The sequence below is a fragment of the Chanodichthys erythropterus genome, chromosome 19 (assembly GCF_024489055.1).
Source record: "Chanodichthys erythropterus isolate Z2021 chromosome 19, ASM2448905v1, whole genome shotgun sequence".
In the NCBI taxonomy this organism is placed as follows: domain Eukaryota; kingdom Metazoa; phylum Chordata; class Actinopteri; order Cypriniformes; family Xenocyprididae; genus Chanodichthys; species Chanodichthys erythropterus.
The window spans coordinates 11927157-11947695 of NC_090239.1; the positions used below are offsets into that span (position 1 = coordinate 11927157).

Below are 20539 nucleotides of genomic sequence, written 5' to 3' on the forward strand. Positions count from 1 at the left end.
CTGCCGTCTGTTTTACAGAAGTCATTCCTCCTGCTCTACACTGACATTTAGTGCCGACATCTGTCATCCGGTCTCCTGAAATAGTACAGAGCCACTCTAGCTCTGGTGCGCACAGCAGAACCTATCAAATGCTCCCCTATAGACAGGTCAGCCAGGCCTAAAACACCAGCCACAAGACTTTTTCCAAGTACAAAGCCTATGTTTCGTCCAAACGTGTCAAACCTATGCTTGTCCAGCGTTAGAAACAATCATCAAATCTTAATTTTAACAAATCAGACAAGAGTCACCAGACATTCTCTTCCTACTCAGCAACTATCCATTTGCAGTTTTGTCCGAATCAATTAATATATTCATTGCATAAATGATTACGTGATAGAGCACAGCAGAGGCATGTCTCCTTCATTATGAGTATATTCGCTCCTCTTCAGGCACTGAACTGGATGAGACTGCATGTTAGATGAAATTCAATAACTCAGGATGACATGGTTTCATTATTCTTAATCACCCCTGTTCCGTCTTCTTCATTTAATTTTTCATTTCAGCATGGGGTTTGCAGTCATCGGTCCAAACAGTGGGGAAGGTTTTTTTCAATAAGACAAATCATAAAACACGAGGGCGGACGAGGGCAATGCCCATAGCCAAACCTGTTTGTGTTGCTCACTGGAGAGCAGAGATAAGACGGTTTAATTGCACTTTTTGTAATCTTCCCTCCCACTGTCTAATTTCTAGCTATAAGAATGTCATTCTCCAAAAAGGCAAGATAAATATTTCATCTGCAAAGACAACAGATGCCTTGTTTTCTAAAGACTGATCTGTTGTATCATCAGGCAGAGCAATAATCTTAGGCAGAGAGTTATGACTGCTGCAACCTCAATGAAAAATTAAGAGTTGTGGGACATTTCTGGAATTTCACACGCTGACAGAACCGATAATCACCAACACAAATGCAATCCTACCCACAGGTCCAGAAGACAACGGCATAAGTGACTCTACCCGTGTAATGTTCCACTGCGGTAAATGCAAAACACCATTATCAAGCCCTCCGGCATCAGACGACAGTCCTCTAATGCATCTGCTCAGCATAATCACTTAACATGAGGACAAAATACACCATACCATCACTGTGATGAATCAAATCAGAGACATGGAACACATTTCTTCCTCCACTAAACATAAGCTAGGATACATTTTTCAGATCTGTCATACCAAGTCTTGATCTGAAATCATCATACAGATATGTCACGCTATGTGGTTTCACAAGGCCAATTTGTCTTTTGAAGACAATGGACAAGATAGGCCAACACTACAGAAATGCATGAGAATAGAAATATGGGTAAAATATGAAAAGTTCATCCATATGAAATGTTTTCTTTTAAATGAGCATTTTTACCAGGCTCCTATGTTTAGGTTTAGTAATTTTACTTTAATGGCAATGAAAAGTTATTAGTCAAATACTGAAATGCCTTATTTCGAAAAATGTCGTTTTAGTCTATTCATTGGCATTTAACAACTTTGACTGTCTTTTGCTGCAAAACCAGCAAAGTCCTTGCAAAAACCTCTTAGTCCACCTCTTTGGACAACAAGACATTTCAGTCAGTTTTACAGCAGCAAAAGGAACACTGTTGTCTTTACTTGCCACTTGCGAAATCCTGCCATTGCCACTGTAACGATGGACAAAACACGATAAAAAATTGCAGCTCGGCAATTGAAAGCCGAGTCATACGCACACAATCATTCATCTTGAAATCATAAGATTTGATTTGCACTTTCCGATTGGTTCTTCTGTGGACTTTTGTTGACAAAGGGAAGTGACATTTTGCAGTTTGTGCCAATGAACCTGTATTTCTGAATGGGCTGATGCTGGGATTTAGCAGATTTGAAGCAAAAGTATTTGATGAACGTATACTATGTGCGGAAAGCATTCGCTCAATATCATCTCATTTTTGACGGAGGTGCATTTAACTGCTTTTGCAACTGAACTCTTCATATTAAGTTATGCAATATAAATATATTATATATACATACACACATATACATATACACAGACACACACACAGAGGAGAGAGAGAGGAGGAGAAGATAATACATAGCATGATTGCCGAATTTTGTTGAGATATTAAGCACTAATTGGATGATTTTAACCAGATTTGCAAGCACTGCACTTCAATACAAGACACCATCTTAGAGCTAAAGCCAAAACCGAAATAAGGCAAACGCAACTGCACAAATATCCGGGCAGATGACAATGAGACGTTCCCTAGACTTTTCAGGGAAACGACACACTGAAGGAAATCAAAGGCAAGCACTCTGATTTGTGTTGAGCACTGCTGCTTTTTAGATATTCCCTTGTTTGATCTCTCAGCCAAAATCAGTGTAGTGGAGAACATTTGCATAATAGCAGTTATAAACATGTCCTCTGCTTTCAACTCATGTCTTTCAATAAGTCAGTCAGGACAAAAGGCGTTCAAATGAGAGGTTGCAGAGCAATACAGCTTCTTCAGTTACGATCATAAAAACGGAAGTTGCACTTCATAATAGCAATAAAGGACCACTATTCGCATGCCTCTGAATGCAATGGAAAAGCACAGAAAAATCCCTGTTAGTTTAATTTTGCTCTCCATCTCGAGCTGCCAAGGCAAAAATCAAAAATGTGACCTTGTCACATGATTGGTGCCAAAATGAAGTGCACGTCATCCAGGCTCTTTCTTGCTCAAGACAAAAAACAAGAAAATACATTTTCAGAAGCAATTATTTTTCTGGAGTGCCTCCTCAAACTTTTCAATCATTTTAAATTAAAAGATAAAAGCTTTTTTGAGAGTACTTGAGGGCAGAAACAAACAGATAATCTGAACCTGTGGAGTGCAGCGCTGCAGTGAGCCGAATGCTAATGGTGGAGGCCCATCTGCCCCATCACGCATTATTGGATTTAATTCTTTAGATGAATATAGCTTTGGATTGCTGCAATCATAACTCTTGTTTATTTCCATACATCAATTAGGACAGAAGCAAAAGAGATCAACCTTCCTGATTATCAATGACAATTCTGTCCACTATAATGGAATAAATGCATTACAGACACAACGACATTGACCAATCATTCTCATGAAATTCTTAACATAACTTTTTGGTGTTATTGAGTAGCAAATAGACTCATTATGCAAAAAAACTAGTCCCCAAAACCCTTTAAATCTGCCATGATGAAATGAAGAAAGGCAGGAGAAAAAGTGGAAGTATGGCATCTCTCTCCACAACACGCAGACATCTGCTGCGCTTAACGTTCAGTTTGCTCTAAACTGCATTAGATAAGTCTTGTCAGAGCTAATTGGTTCATAAGGGCCCCTAATTAGGAAGATGGGCATGTTTGTAAGCATTGGACTCTGCAGAGCCATTTCATGTGGCTGACAAGGCTTTATGCGCATCTAAAGCACATCTAATCAAATTCCACAGAAAGGAAAAACCACAAAACGGAAAAAGGAGAGCAGACTTACCACAGTGTAAAGTGATATCATATACCGATATATCAGACAAAACAATAAATCAGTAGAGATATTTGGCAATTTTGAAATGACCAGGACTTTGACACAAAGATATGTTTATATTCTTGTAATGAGAAGTGCTTTAGGTTTCTTCTGTTTTATGACATACCTCTCGTCGCCTGGAGGCCCAGCAAGTCTGCTTGATCTTCCACACCACTGCAGCTACCAGCAACAGGGACAGAAAACAGCTGTAGGATAAAGAAATAAAGGGATGGAAAGATTAAACATGACAAAGACATTTAAGATTCCATTACATTAGGTATTGGGCAGTATGACGAGATATTATTTTTATATTATTTTTATATTATATATATATATATATACACACTCTAGGGGTGTGACGAGACAGGTATCTCACGAGATGAGATGAGACTCAAGATTGAGTTCACGAGACGAGACGAGACAAGATTTTTACACACTATTTTTAAGAAATCCTCAATGGTGAAATACATGACTAGAAAAATATTCTGCAGGTGTATTTGAAATGTTTTAACTAATCATCTTGTAATGAATTTCATTTCAGTTCTACTTTCTGAGTATGAATTATCATATGCAGTAAAAGACAATTCTCAAGCACTGTAAAAGGTTTTGCCACAAACTCAACTGACTGACTTCTCTTCTGTATGATTTCAGTCTCTTCAGACCTTACTATACATGATTTATGAGCTTCTACAACTTTAGACCTCCTAACTGAACTCCTTTCCACAAACTGATCATAGAAATAAAAACAGTATAAATAAAAATGTTAACACTTTACAATAAGGTCTCATTTACTAACAGTAATTAACCAACATCAACTAACAATGAGCAATATATTTGCTACAGTATTTATTAATCTTTGTTTATGCTAGTTAATAAAAACAGTCATTCATTGTTAGTTCATGATAGTTCACAGTGCATTAACTAATGTTAACAAATGAAACCTTACTGTTTGTGCTTAATAAGATTAAGAGAAAACTCTTATTCATTGTTATGGTAACACTTTACAATAAGTGCAACCATAATCGTACTCAATATTTAAAGTGCAAATAAGACCAAAATTTTTCTTTGATACAGAGCTAAGAGATGGTTACAACTACACTGCCCAGCCTAAAATAGCTTTCATATTGAGAGATATTTGCATTCATCAGGGAGCCACTTTCAAAATGCGGGGTATTGAAATCGCGTTGGAATGCGCGCTCGCATTTACTTTCACTTTCAGTGACCGCGCGAAACTCTGTAAATATGGAGCGGCGGCGACCGTTATCCAACTGAATTAAATGTTTTTTTATATAAATACAAAGCAAAAGGACAGTGGAGGCGTAATGTAAACCTAGCGGTGGCATATTATTTCCTAATCATCCTAACACTCTGTCATTGCAATATCACGAGACTACTTTTCACCTCATCACATTTTAGTCTTGCGAGATCTCGTGACACACCCCTAATATATACACACACAACAGTAGTGATAACTGGAAAATAATCTACTTTATAATACTGTTTATATTGCATTAGATCTGCAATATCTGTGCAACTATCAGGGTTTTATCCAATTAGAATTAAATGCGGAAAATAGCTTTGTTTTGAGACTTTTGACTTATTGTTGTCAGACCAACTGCTTGTCATATTTATATCTAATTTGGGTCATATGGCCCATCCATACTAATCACTTACAATTGTCAATAAAAAACAATGACTTTGTTTATCTTTATGCAACATATTTTTCTCATCTCATATGTCTTCATATGCAAGTTTTAGAACCTTTGCACTATGAGCACCATAAGAATGGCCCAGTGATAGATTTATGTTTATACCATTCAACAGATGGCAAATACGAACATTATCACTGGATAAAAACACTGGATTTTCAAAGAAAACATATTGAGAAACTATTGTTTAATCATTACAAAAAAAAAAGATTTATTAAGAAAATTTCTCAATTTGCATTTTCAACAAGCTTATCAAGCCTTTTTTGAGTTTCAAACAGGTGGTTTCCGTGCACTGCCATTATAAAGCTTAGGAGCATCAGGGTGATTATTAATATAACTCTGATTGTATTTGTCTGAAAGAAGAAAGACATATAAACCTAGGATGGCTTGAGGGTGAGTAAATCATGGGGTAATTTTCATTTTAAAGCGAACTAATCCTGTAATAGCCACCACTAATGGGGACAGTTGAGTTGGCAGCATTTTATAGAATTGCTTTTTCACACCTTGTTAAAAAGCTTACAGTGCATCTAGACTGAATTTCTCAGATAATCCCACCTTAAAAAATTAAAGTAAATGGTCAAAATACCAGGCACTGATAAATGTCAGGAGGCTTTCCAGTGGTCAAGCTGAGGAATACGCTCATCTCAGTCAAGTGTTAGGGTCTGGCAATGTGCATCAAAAGGCAAATCTTATAAATGCGCTGACATCAAAGTCATGAATTGTAGGGAAACTGCTTTTGCGGACTGTATTTATGGAGGTATATGAGCATTCGTAAACATCTCTGTTTGAAATTAATTCACAGTTTGCACAGATGAAAAAAAAAAAGTTGTGGAGAAAAAAAAAGAATGATGAAATCCTTTTAATGCTTTCAAACGCATGCCATCTTGGGTTCGTTTGAAGATAATGGCAAATTGGGACGAATGGGGAAGAGAGAAACTTGAATGGCTCGATTAAGTAGCAGTGCGGGAGAAATCCCCCTTCAGATCGAAGCCTTTCATCCGGTGCATTGCAGGCAGTAAACAGGACTTAATCCCCTCTGCGGTTCCACCTGGAATCCGAATTAATACGAAAAATAAAGCAATTAAACGTTCTTGCCCCTCGTGTGGTGGTACATGTGGCAGTTGAGTAAATATGTGAGAAAATAAAGAAAGTATTCAGGGACCACTCAAATAGAGGACGGTATGAAAGGTCTGAAACGAGCTATGGGAGAAAGAATTAAAAGCCGACTGCTAAACAATGATAAAAGGTGCATCCTAAGTTAAACATGCTCCAACAAACAAACCACTCCACTGACTTGGAGAAGGCTTTTTTCTCACTTCCATGAAGCCGAGTTGAAAAGATCCAGAACAAAAATTGATGATTAAACTGTGTTATTTAACTAAAGTGTTATTTAGCAAATTAGATGCAATTAAGTAGATAAGCAGCCTTGTATTGAACCCATTTCAGGAGACACTTCAGTTTTACAACAAAATGGAGGTGCTATTCACAATATCTGCACAGATAACTGCTTGGATTTTTTTCTTCTTCTGGTGCAGTCCACATGTTCTGCAACACTGCAAAAAGACTTTAAATAACAAAATATAGAAAATAAAATAAGCTAACAGAAAAAGAACTAGAAGATATAAACTATGTAATGAAGATGACAATAATTCTCCTTAGGCCAGGTGAGTTTGCTTCGGTCTCATGAAGGACCACTGACATCATCAAGACCAAACGAGGCAAAAATAACACTATCGATCCCCTGATGATTTCATTTTCTACCATTTGAGCACCCTCTTTTAGCCTTCCTGGCATTCCTGACCATCTCATTACAGTGAGAGGAGGATCTAGAGGACGATCGTATGGCATGACACTCCTCTAAGAACAGATATTTAGTAAAACTTGTAGTCAAATCACTCTGTATTACAGTTTGCTGATTTACTGAGCTCCATGTAAATGAGCAAATGTCTGAGAAATTAAATCATTTGAAGGACGTTTTTGGTGACTCCGACATCAAGAGGCACAAACTCATCTCATGGATAAAAAGAGAGACCGTTACAGCAAACCTGGGAGGGGAATAGTGCTGGGCGGTATACCGGTTCATAACGAATACCGGTATTTATTTTTTTTATGATATGAATTTTGATGATACCACAATACCGGTGTGTGTCGCTTAACCAACGTTCGGAATGCTGCGCAACCCGTCACTCTTTGAGGGGTGGTCCGGTTTCACTGTTGCACTGTAGTGAGAGCACAGCTGAGATCGCATCACAGTCTATGGTAAGCCTGAAATCACCCCCTAAAGCCTCATTCACTATTCCCTACGTTATCCACTTATATTGTTCACTTGAAAGAGTGAATGAAAACGAGTGAGTGAATTCGGACAGCCGCTGTGTGTGTGTACATCGGCTGTACACTCGTTATTGCGGTGCAATGTGGGATAGAATGAGTGCTCTCAATAATGTCCAGTATGGTTTCGGACACCACTACAAATGGCTGTCCCCTCAAATAATGCCCTATTTGAGGTTATAGGGGGGCGATTTCGGATTCAGCCCTTGATTACAGCGGAGAATTCAAACTACACGCGGCGCGCGAGTTTCTGCGTGGATTGCCGTGATGAGATTAACAACTTTCTCCACATGGATCATATTATATAGATCGGAGCGAGCGTTTTTAAGTTTTTATGGACCTATTTCATATACTCTAGTGCTCCAAACATGAATCAGCAGCGTGTATGCACACATATTTCATCACGTCTTCTTCAAATGAAATGTAACGTTATGCAAAGGACACTGAACTGTAGGCCTACGTCTGATCACGACCACGATGACACGATGGGTTATTCTGCTACACAGAAGATGATGTAAGTTAATAAATAGACTGACAATTCAAAGAAGAATGGGCAAAAATTTAACTGCTTTATTCTTTCTGTGTTAAACTTACGTGTGTCATTTGTTCAGAGACTGTAGTGCTCTTAAATTTACTGAAAATATCCTTAGACAGTTTAAATGTTCTTCCGCGTTTTGGCAATTTGTTGTTATATAGGGTTCGATTTTTAAAATGCTTAAGGTGCCCTCAACTCTTTTTTTATTCTATCTCCATGGTCATATTTTAATATTCATGTGTCTGTAATGAGTGTGTTGCAGGTCTGTGTTTTATTGGTTGTTGTCTCCGCACAGCATGATTTCGTGGGGCTTTGTAAACCTGTATTAACTCTAGTGTGAAATTTGTCTACAATATTCACTCATCATGACAGTAAAACAGGGCATTCTAGTCAATCTACTGCAGTATTTCCTCTCTCAATCAGTAGAAAATGTGGTTAACGCCCGGTCATGCATAGGGGAAAAAATACCATCATATACCGTGAAACCGATATAATTTTGAAAAATACCGTGATATAAATTTTTGGTCATACCACCCAGCACTAGAGGGGAAGTACTCATATCGAACCCTGAAAACTGAAAAGCATGTGCTAGATATTAAATAAAAGCAAATGGATTGCATGAATTGAACCAAATGCATTACCTTGCATTTAACAAAGAGACTGTTAAAAAGCCATTCACAGAGTGGAAATGCATTTCGCTATTGCTCATGTTAACCACTAATTTCAGGTTGCACACTGACAGGTTCTTCATCAATGATACATTTTCAACACATCCCTGCAGAGTCCTTTTACAGAGAGGGTCATTTTTTAAAAATTGTAATAACTAGAAAGTTAACATTATCGAGAACGTCTAACATCAGGTTTGTACGTTAGGCGGCGTCAGTGGCAGTTTTAGTCTATTTCCACGTTTAATTTGTTGTATTTCAGTGATGCGGTTCATAATTCAGGGGCAGATGTAAGGAGAGATATACTCTGTCAGCGACCGTCTCTCTAGCTGCACTGGTAATGGAACAGAATCTGCCAGAGGCTAGTCTTGATTCCAGCTGTCATGAGTTTGGCTATCTCACTCAGTGGAAATAAAGTGGAAACCACACTGATGAAATCAGGGAAACGCTCATTGGAGGAAAACACTTGACTGACAGCACTAAATCCTGCCTAATGCTACCTCCCATGCACTGATGCCTGATTTTTTTTTCTGAAAGAGTTACACTTTCTTTTCTTTATGGAAGCCCATTTCTGCCACATAAGAAAATTTTAAAAAACATGCTTTGGTAAATCATAATTATGACATACAAAAAGTTGAAATTATGACATACTAAGTAAATTATGAACTTAAAAGTTAAAAATGATGACATACTAAGGACTAGATTTACTAAACAGGGCAAATTAGTGTGAGACCACCATCCCATAAAAGCGCCAATGGCAGTGGAAAGTTCTGCGTGTGATTTACTGAATGCACACATTAAAGAACAAAGACGCAGCAAAATCAATTCCATTATGACCAACACAGTCTATCAAGACTACGGTCGCAAACAAGCTGAGCCATTGATAATAAGTTGCATGTGATCTACTAACACAGGTGCAAAGTGGCTTTAGACATGCTTTTTTTAGGCATTAAATTATGGCACAAATACCAGTAAATTGACTAGCACAGACTTAGTAAATCACGTTGCATGATTCATTTATATATTCTCATCCCATAAATATTGCACCTGAAAGGGAATTCCTACAAATGCATATGCAATAAGGTCAGCCACAAAATAACTGTCCACGTTTTTTTTCATTGTGTGTGTTTAGTAAATCCTGACAGCAGTTTATGACTTTAAAAGTCACAATTATGAGATAAAAAGTATTTTGAAAAATTATAACATACTGGACTGGATTCATAGACAAGAGTAGGCCTTAATTAAATAAGGACATTTAAGTAGCTTTAATAAACGTTTTAAGATATGTCAGAACAAGTTGCTTTCAGTTAAAACAGCTCAAACATGCATTTTAGTCAGGGACTAGGCTTAAGGGACTTGTCCTATATCAGGCAACTAAATAAAAATTATGACTTGTTGAAATTGACTTTTTAAGCCATAATTTCAATTTTAAGTCATAATTTCGATTTAGTTCACCTGAAAAGACGGTCTTCTTTCTTCACTTATATTTGAATAAATGATGTTATTTTATTTTTTTATCAAATAAATCCACCCTTGGTGAATTTACCAAAGGCATATGGAAGCTCATTTCTACCACATAAGAAAAAAAACATAGTGCTCTTATAATTTCATGATTATGATATAAAGCAGTATTATTGTGAAATCTTATTACAATTTAAAATAACTAACTGTATTTTAATACATTTTTAAATGTAATGTATTTGTGTGATGGCGAAGCTGAATTTCTCAAATGCTCAAGGAACATTTCTTCTTATTATCAATGTTAAAAAATGATTGTGCTACTAAATATTATTGTGGAAACCTTAATACATTTTTTTTTTAATTTCAAAAGAGCAGCATTTATTTGAAATAGAGATCTTTTGTAACATTATAAATGTATATTCTTTACTATCACTTTTGATCAATTGAATGTGTCCGTGCTGAATAAAAGTATTAAATTCTTTCCAAAAAGAGATTCTTACTGACTTCAAGCGAACAGTAGTGTATTGGCAGGTGAACACTATGGATGAATGCTTAAAAAAAAAAAAAAAAAAAAAAAAAAAAAGGAAAATCATCGTTTGACAGTTTATCCTATTTGTCAGTTGTACCACACCTTGTCAAGGCATATTTTCCACAGCAATTCACAGGGTTAAAACAAATAATCTGCCAACTACGCGTCCACTGAAGCATTTAAAATCATCTATATGCTTCTGCTCACCTATTGCTTCTAGACGTCAAGGGAAGGCACGCTGAAGCTGGTGCAATTTCCTGTATAATACGTGAGCAAAATACACAAAACAGCATTTGAACTTCCAAGATGACAGAATGGTTTTCAACGCCTGACAGTTTCTCGTTCACCTGAAAAGACTGTCTTCTTTCTTCACTAATATTTGAATAAATGATGTTGGTGAAAGTACTAGTCTGGTCCTTCTGAATGTTTGAATTTAGCTGACTCAAACTGAATTTCCAGAATGAAATGCCAAGCTTTCCTAAAGTAACAGATTAATTCCAGTCAGCTTACGCTGCCAGTGTAGATGTCTCACTACACACACTAAGGCAAGCTTGAAGTTAACTAGTTAAACTGATTGCCTAGGCAGTCAGAAACAAGCAAGCTGTATAACATGACTGTTTGGAGCACAAGTTGACCCTGTGTCGGAGTGCATCAGTGTGTGACACCAGCTTCCAGAGGGGCTGTCTAATCCAGGAAAATGATCTGAATCCAGGACTAGCACCAGAGGGAGCGACAGCAGCATAAGATTGACCATTCAGAGAGAGATAGAGAGATAGAGACACCCTTTATAACCAAATCTAATAAGACATAATGGGAACAGGTGTGCATTTAATAACAAATAAAGAAACTGCACAGAAATTAACAAATCAGGATGACAGATCTACCTTGTGGCAATGACACCTCGCACAGAGGAAGGAGCTGAGCAGCTCTGCACGAAGCAGTGCGTGACATCAAATGTTCATCAGTTTTGTCTCATCTCGCTCAGCCAAAACTGAAAATGCTGTCATTGTTTACTAACACTTAATTTGCTCCAATCCCATATGAATTTACTTCTTCTGCGCTACACAAAAAGTAGAAATTCTGAGAAAGTGCTGGTTGCTTTTTTCATGCAATTACAATTAAAATTTTTTTTTTTTTTTTACAAGTTGGACAAAAAGATGCAAAAGCACCATAAAAAGTGGTCCCAACAACTTGTGCACTATATTCACTATATATGAAGAGTTTGGTTCCAAAACGCGATAAACGCCATTTTCAAAAAAATTGAGTTTCCGCCAAAATCAGTATTGTATCTGGTCGGTATTGAAAAGTCATTTATCAATTTTGCGCAAAATGTGATATCCGTCATGTTATTCTGTCATGTTTTCTCCCTTTCTTTCCAAAACGCGACAAACGCCAGTCTCCTTTTTCTGCAGAACGTGATATATCCGCTCAACCAATCACAGCGCACCATTCTACCCACTGTAAACATTGAAGGCTTTTTTAAAAAGCCGTTTTAATACCAATGTACTCGGAAAATGTGTTTATTTAACCGTGCGGTGGCGCCAGATACTCGTTAATCGGTGATGACAAATAATTTATAACATTAACAAGATGATCCGTTGAATTCATTTTGGGAGCAACGGCTGAATGTATTTTTAGTAAAATGCCTGTATATATAATAAATATTTAAAAAAGTTTAGCAAAGTTTAGACTCTGTCATATATGTGAATTAACTTGCTTTGTTGTGTATTTTCAATTTGAAAAATAACTTTTATATTGATGGATTAATTGCATTTTGGGGAAAAAAAATGTCATGGATTTATTGCATTTTGGGAAAAAAATTATACGTTTTTATAATAAATTTTTTAAAATCAAAATGTAGATTTGAATTTTTAATGTTTTTATAACCAAAAGATGCTATGTGAAAGTTTGAAACAGAAAAGAGTGGTTTTCATCTTGCCACTTTCTTGGTAAAGAAAACACCTTTATACTCAAATTAATCAAAATGGAGTTATTGCGTTTTGGAACCAAACTCCTCATATATTCACTATAATGAGTTTTCTGAAGTCATATGACAGATTTGTATGAGAATCAGACAGAAATTTAATTCGTTATTTATTAATAGGAGTCAAACATTCAAAACATTCAAAATATGAAGTCAAGATTTTCAGTGAACAACAACTTTTACACCTCTTTTCACACAAAGGTATCACATGTCTTCAGAAGAATATAGCATATGAGTATTATAATCATATTCATATCCAATAATTTAAGGGTGCTTTTGAGTTTTTTGAAGCCTGAAATCCTCAGGCTTCATTCATTGTAATTATATGGTATAGTGGCTTGCATACAGGTTTGAAAGTTAAAAGTAAAATTACTATTAAAAAGTGGCACATAATGTCAAATTGAACCTCTTCAATCACCTTGTTTCCAGCTGGTTCCTTGACATCAAATTAGCTTTTTTGAAAGTTGTGTGAGCGTACTTCGCTACAGTAATATTATACACTATTGACAATGGACCTTATTGGTTCTGTGAAATCTTGCTGAAATTTCACTAATGTGACCGCACCAAGTCTATCAGAAGAATTTATTCCATTAGATCATTTAGGACCTTGAACATATATGGTAGTTTAAGCAAAAAGGTAGAGCTAGAGGACACTGAAAGCAATTAGGTCTCATTTCCTCTTGGCCTAAAGAGCTCTCTCAGCACTGGCTCAATAATCCAAAGGGAAAAGGCATTAGACACATCGGGTGCTGAGGAATTCAACCCAGGCAGGCTGTCACTAAATGATTATACATTGGCTTAACAGGTGAAAGACGTAGTTACGATCAACTTCTGTGTTACATCACTCTTTTGAAATGCAGAACGAACAGAGATGGCACAAGCACTCACCTGAAGAACGTCACAAAGAACTGCACCAGGTCCATAATGCTGTTGTGCTGAGAGAAGGCGATCTGTGAGGGGACAAAAGCAAAAGAGATATAAATGATGGGGTGACAGGTTACCAAAGAACAGCTCTTTGAGTGAAAAGATGATGAAGACCTTTGCTTGCGGCTAGGGTCCTTCACAAGAGATAATGTCATAACAGATTTTTTTTTAGCTTGAGGGGCCATCACGTACGTCTTTTTTTTTTCCTCGTCTCCTCTAATTGTTAAATGGAGGCAATAATGGCTGTTCATGGCTACCTGAGCCGACATCCCTCAGGCATTACACACATGCCAAATGTTTGCCTTCTGGGATTGTGGCTTACATTAAATGCACAGGTGTAGCTCAACATGGCTAAGAAGAGATTTAAATTACACTGTGGAATAAGTCCTTAAATGCACGTTCAAATATACATATACACATACATACATCCACATATATACACACACACACTCATACATACATGCAGTTATTTATATATTTTGCTGTAGTGTGCCAGTAGGAAATATCAGTTTTTATGTTTCCAAACATTCCTTTTGCCATGATTAGACAGACCAAATATAGACTTTAAACCTAATCATAGACCTTATTCACAGCAGCGCCATGACAAGTATGAAAGTGAGGCTGTGAGGGACAGACTTATCATGGGATCAGAATATGTTTTGTGCTGCTTACGCTTATTTTTATTCTGGCCACTCAGATCAGTTCAGTCAAAGATGTTTTATTCAGAGATTTCATAGCGATATGCTACATGACTCAGCAGACAAGCTACATTCTCAGCCAAGCTTTAGAAGACACTGTTTGAATGAGATGAGACATCATGGGTTTGGCAGTAAATACTGCAGGGCCATTAACTAAGCATCAACATGCTTTTGAAAAGTTGTTCAAGTGTTCACAGTGTCAAGAAAGTGTGTTCCCCCAGCATCCCGTAAGGCAAGGAGAATTAATACTTGGATAAATACCCAGCAAAAATAAACGGATTAATGTTCTAAATGTACGAATTTGTAAGTCACCCTGACTCACCAGATGAATAATGCAACAATGGCAGAGCGGGCCAGGTCCTTTGGAGAACCCATTCATTTCATTAAGCCGTTGTCACAGGAACACGGCTGGGGCTAAAGACAGTGCAGGAGAAAGCTTTAACACTCCATTAAGGCTGAACCATTTTTGTCCCCGAAGACAAGCAAGCAAGATGCTGGGATTGAAAAGAGCAGTTGTGCAGCCCCCACATCTGCACGGTTAAGTCATTGCTCCCACTGAGACCATACCTTGTTGTGCCATAAATAATGCTGTGGAAGCCCTACGTGAACAAGACATTAACTCTACCAAATAAGGTCATTCAGACTTTGTAAATCATAGGCAGACATTTAAGTAATTCTTAATACTGCATAACTGAACAGTTAAATTAATAAGTATTTGCATTTACAAAAATTCAGAAACAGTTTTTACATCTATCAGTGGGTTATAATGGCTCCTGATAAATGAAAAATGTTTGTTGATGATCTACGTACATCAGCTAATTTGACATCAGTCAAATTAGGGCTTTATTATTGTAAATACATACATTATCTTGTGCATATTATAAGAAAGAAAATGTCCGTCAATAACATGAGTGTAGATTCTCCAGCTGAAAGAATCCCTTTGTTATAGTTATTCTTATTTTCCTTAATTATAATACATTAGATCATTGTATTGCTCATCATGCTGTAGAATGAATAACCACTAACAAAGCATCTGAGATCTAGACAGGACTGTCAGGAAAATTATACTAATGAGCATTTTGAAACATAAAGAGGACAGAGGAAACTGTGAGACCATCAACTTGCTCTTTGTTCTACCTTCATTATTAAAGTTGTGTCCAAACTTAAAGTCATGTTCTATGATTATATATATATATATATATATATATATATATATATATATATATATATATAGATAGATATATATATAGATATATATAGATATATATAGATATATATAGATATAGAGCACGGTGGTTTATGTGTGCATATTTAGCTCAAAGTTTTTTATTTGCATCTAGTAACCATAAAGTTCATTTAAATTTATACAACAAGACTACAACAAATCCACTCAAATGAATTATTTTTGGTTGAAAAGTTTTAATTTATCCTGAATTTAACTATGTTCACTGAACAGTTTTATTTATGGGTTGTAGCATTAAAGCAAAAAATTAAATAAAGCTTGCGCATATATGCCTGGAATGGATTATTTATCTTGTTCATACTGGCTGACCTCACACCGACCCATGAGACAGTGAGACAGTTAAGCAGCAGTAATGTTTTGTCAGATTGGGTTTCCTGCACAACAAGAGCACTTCAATTCTCCATATCTAATATCTGATGCTTTCAGAGGGGTCGGGGTCCTCATATGTGCATTGTTTCACCGTCCCAATTTCCCCGGTAAGCTAATAAATGCTGATCACACTTTCTGATCATAAACATCAGAGGAGAGCGAGCACACCGTGTCATGGGGGTCCATTTGATTTAATGATGCATCGCCATGGTAAATAAGTGACTCTGCTTTTGGGAAATCTAATAGAAAACTATTACTGCTTGAACACAGCTCAACCGAGATGAAGGTCTGTGAGACCAACGTAAATAAATGAACCTTATCAAAGGAACTCATCTCATACGTGATAGAGGAACAGAAGAATGAATGCAGATCAATATTAGGTGCATTCTCGCTGTTGGAGATAGTCCTAACAACAAATGGTGTGCAGTATCTGAGCGTCTCGGTGCACAGCTGGCGAACGGTAATGAACGACAGAAAGGTTGAGAGGATTTGTGGTGGTTATCTTTATAAACCATATGGATATCGACCAGATGAAATCTTTCTTTATTGTGGTGGATTTTTTAATAAATAGCTTCACTAGGCACAAAAAACCTGCTCAAAATTGAACCCTATAAAGGATTTCTATAAGTGTTTATCATATTCTGTGTAATATATTTTATTACCAATATAGAAGGTTATTAGTTTTTCCTTCAGAGACTGGTCATTTAGGGAAAGACATCAGGGGCAGGAGGAGCGTACATTACCTAGTGTGCACCAACTACAGTGACATAAGTATATAGAATAACATGCCTGCTCTGTCTACACATCTGCAAATCATACAATGATTTTCTTTTTTATTTAATGTACAGGTATTATTATGAGCACAATCAGTCAAGATTTGTTTAGCGCAATGAACTGTAATTTGCTGCCACCAGCAAGCACAGCTAAACAATCTTATCTAAAGTTTGGTAAATCTGTATAAAGTGATACAAAATAACTTGCTTTATGCAGATACAGACTGACTGTAATGGCAAGTACTTACAAATAATTGTAAACATAATTTTTTGGGAAATTTGCCATCTGGAAGGACAAAATCCAATCAGCTGGCCATTATTCTAAAGTAATGCCCAAAAGGGTGATAAAAAATTATTAGTGTCAGGGTCCTAATCACCATGTCAGAATTGTTTTTGCTATCATTATCAGCTGATTGTTCATTATTGATATAAAATCTAAATATAGAAAAGTAGAAATATCAGTTGGACAGGGGTCAATTATACTGTTCAATCCCAAACAGTGTTGCTACTGTTATCTGAAGCTATTAAAACATTTTTTTTTTTTACCTGAACTAAGTAAGCAATAAGGTACAAGAGGCTGTGCTGTATCGTGAATAAGTCATGGCTGAAGGGCGTTGTTAGGCACGATGTGAAGCCTTGACATTCACGACACAGCACTAGCCTGGAGTACCTTATTGCTTTTATAAAATGGTTACCACACAATACAAATATTAAAGCCAAAAATATGTATCAATGCAACTATCATGAAATAAACTTTTACTAAAAGCCTTCCTTCCGTTGGAAAAAAATAGTCACTGACCGTGAACAGCAACAGAAGTTACATTATTACACCATTAGATGGCGGCAAAGACTGTCTTTATGAGTGTGTCAGTCAGTAGCGAAGACTTTTACATTGAAAAGACTGAATTGTTGTGAACACAGAACAAGACACAACTGACAAATGCTTTGACTAGCGCTGTCAGTCATGGGAAAACCCCTTAACAGTTAAAAGGACAAGATAATACATCGGTTGCTAAGGGTGTTGTGTAGTGATACACAGAACCGTTGGGTGAAGCGGTGATAGCGGTGTTTTATCATGAATAAAACACAGCTACTGACCAATCAGAATCAAGGACAGGAACTAACCGTTTTATAAAATAAAATATAAATATTAGATGAAAATTTCAGTTAGTTGCCAAAGCAACAATTAAAACTCTAATTTTCTTTTAAGTTTAAGTTGATGTACAACTAAAATGACTAAATATATATATATATATTTCATTAAATAATTTTATTATTTCAGTTTTAGTCATTTTAGTTGTTCATCAACTTAAAAGAAAATTAGATTTTTAATTGTTGCAATATTTTTTTAATTATCTTTTTGTTTAAAAATTGAACTTTAATTTCATTCATTAATATATTTGAAATATATATATATATATATATATATATATATATATATATATATATATATATATATATATATATATATATATATATATATATATATATGAATGAAATTATTATAAAATAATTTAATTAATATAATTTCAAATTAATATAATAATATAATTTCAAATAAATTAATAAAACTAAAGCTCATTATTTTACCTATCTAAGAACCCAAGAAGAGTTCAATGAAAGGTAATGGTTAGGTTACATATGCTTTGTGATGGAGTCCACATATCATAAGTCCAAGTAATGACATTTCACACTTGAGTATTGTGTCTTTAAGACCAGAGTCACAGTTCAGGTGTGAGTTCATAATGCCAGATCACATCTATGTCTGATCCACAGTCCTGGGAATCTAACTCTTCCACCACATGGCCTTGATTAGGACCAGCCATGCACCCATTTAATGAAATGCTGATGTCATCGAGCCTTGGGCAGCATGCTCAGAGCAGTTTTCAGAGGACAGAGAAAGGGAGGGGACTGTCAGTGTGGATGAGCCTCTGTTGTAGAGCTTCCAGCACACTCAAAGCTCAAGTCTCAATGGTCAGTATATATACGATTTGTAACTACAACCCCCACAAACTTTGTGGATGTTTTTGTTTTTGAAAGAACTCTTATGCTAATGCTGCATTTATTTGATCAATAATGTAGTAATATTCTGTAATATTATTACAATTTGAAAAAAAAAAAAAAAGTTTTCTATTTTCATATATTTTAAAATGTAATTTATTACTGTAATGGCCAAGCTAAAGTTTCAGCAGCCATTTCTCCAGCCATCACATGATCCTTCAGAAATCCTTCTAAAATGCTTATTTTGTGCTCAAGAGACATTTCTCATCATTATCCATTTTAAAAACAATTATGCTGCTTAACATTTTTAAGGAAACCATGACACTTTTTTCATTTTTTGATAAAACATTTCAAAAGAACAATTTATTTGAAACAGAAGTATTATTGTCTATACAGTGACTTTTAAGCAATTTAATGCATTCTTGCTGAATAAAAGTATTAATTTCTTTCTGAATGTTAGTGTATTGTCACCATCTTAATGATCACATAAAGACCCAATTTTAATGACTATAAGTTTTAAATGGATGCAGATAAATAGAGGCTAGAAGTTTCATCTTGACAAGATATTTTTTCTTCCTTCTAAAACTAAACTACATGTGCAATAGTATGCATATCTCTCCTTCGGTTTGATTGCAAGCAATAAAGACTGCTAACATCGTTCATAATAAGAGTGATGCACCACAGTGGAGATTCAACATAAATGTTTTTCCATGATAGATAGCATCAGTCTGCACATTACTCCAGCAATGTCATTTTATGACCGTCGTCTAGGCATCTGGCAAAGTAACACATTGCCACTTAAGAGCTGATTCAATTTTATGGACCATAAGATGCAAACTTGTCCCAGTGCATAACTGAATAATTGATTTCCATATCAAGGAACGCTGGATCTTTTTAGAAACATTTGCTTTTGTGGATTCTATTTCAAAAGGAGATGAATGTTTCCTACATTACCCAAAACTAAAAAATTGCTTAAATTTAACATACTGAAAAGTGTACTCAGTAGAAGCTAAACTGGTCAAAATGTGTCCTCACCTGTATTTTGATTGGCCATGAGAAGTTGCTGACATACACATGGAAAGTTATGTTGGGGTTGCTGTGAAAACTGAATTTCTCACAAGAGAAACTGTCTCTGTACTCTTTGATGTTAGTCTTGGACACGATTGGGATCTCTTCCCCGAAGATGGTCCCAGCTGTAAGGGGAAAAGAATGTGATAGATCAATTTGTATAAAATGGTGGCATTCAGAAAAGACATTCGATAACTTCTCTTAATTAAGGCATTGACCATAAAGGGTCATTCACGCTACACTCCATTTTTAGACATATAAATTTATAAGGAGCAAAAATATTTTGCTTGGTGCATTTTGGTGGTTTTGTATCCATATACTTTATTATTTATTTAAAAAAGGAGCAATATATCAAAACGTTTGCCTATATTTATGGTGGGTTCTGAAATAATTGTTAATAATTAAAAATGTAGTGTGACCGACACTTATTGCTTTCTGAGCTATTAAATAAGGGTGAATGCAATGCAGTGAATGCACCAGTAATCAACAAGGCTTACCACATACACTGGTTTAGCTGTCTGTGGATATGTTTTATTCAGGTAGAAAATGGGTTTTAAATCAACCTCTCAGCATGACAATTTCATTATCTATTTTAAACATATGGGAAACATGGTATAAAACCATAATGTAACAAAAAATTACTCGTGGGAGTTGAAAAGAAAAGCAAGCTTTGTCCTATTTTATCAGGACTTTTTACACTTTTCTGAAGTCCTCCACTGAAAAACTTAAGCCCC

General features: G+C 35.9%; 1 protein-coding gene across 1 annotated transcript in view; it reads right to left on the minus strand.

Annotated features, from left to right (window-relative positions):
* Positions 1 to 20539, minus strand: part of atrnl1b (attractin-like 1b) — a 105895-nt gene that overhangs the window by 32019 nt on the left and 53337 nt on the right. Inside the window, exons 24-26 of the mRNA XM_067369334.1 lie at positions 19773 to 19930; positions 13618 to 13679; positions 3646 to 3724 (exon numbers count right to left, since the gene is read on the minus strand). Of these exons, the coding sequence (XP_067225435.1) occupies positions 3646 to 3724; positions 13618 to 13679; positions 19773 to 19930 (299 nt within the window). The remainder of the gene's footprint in view (positions 1 to 3645; positions 3725 to 13617; positions 13680 to 19772; positions 19931 to 20539) is intronic.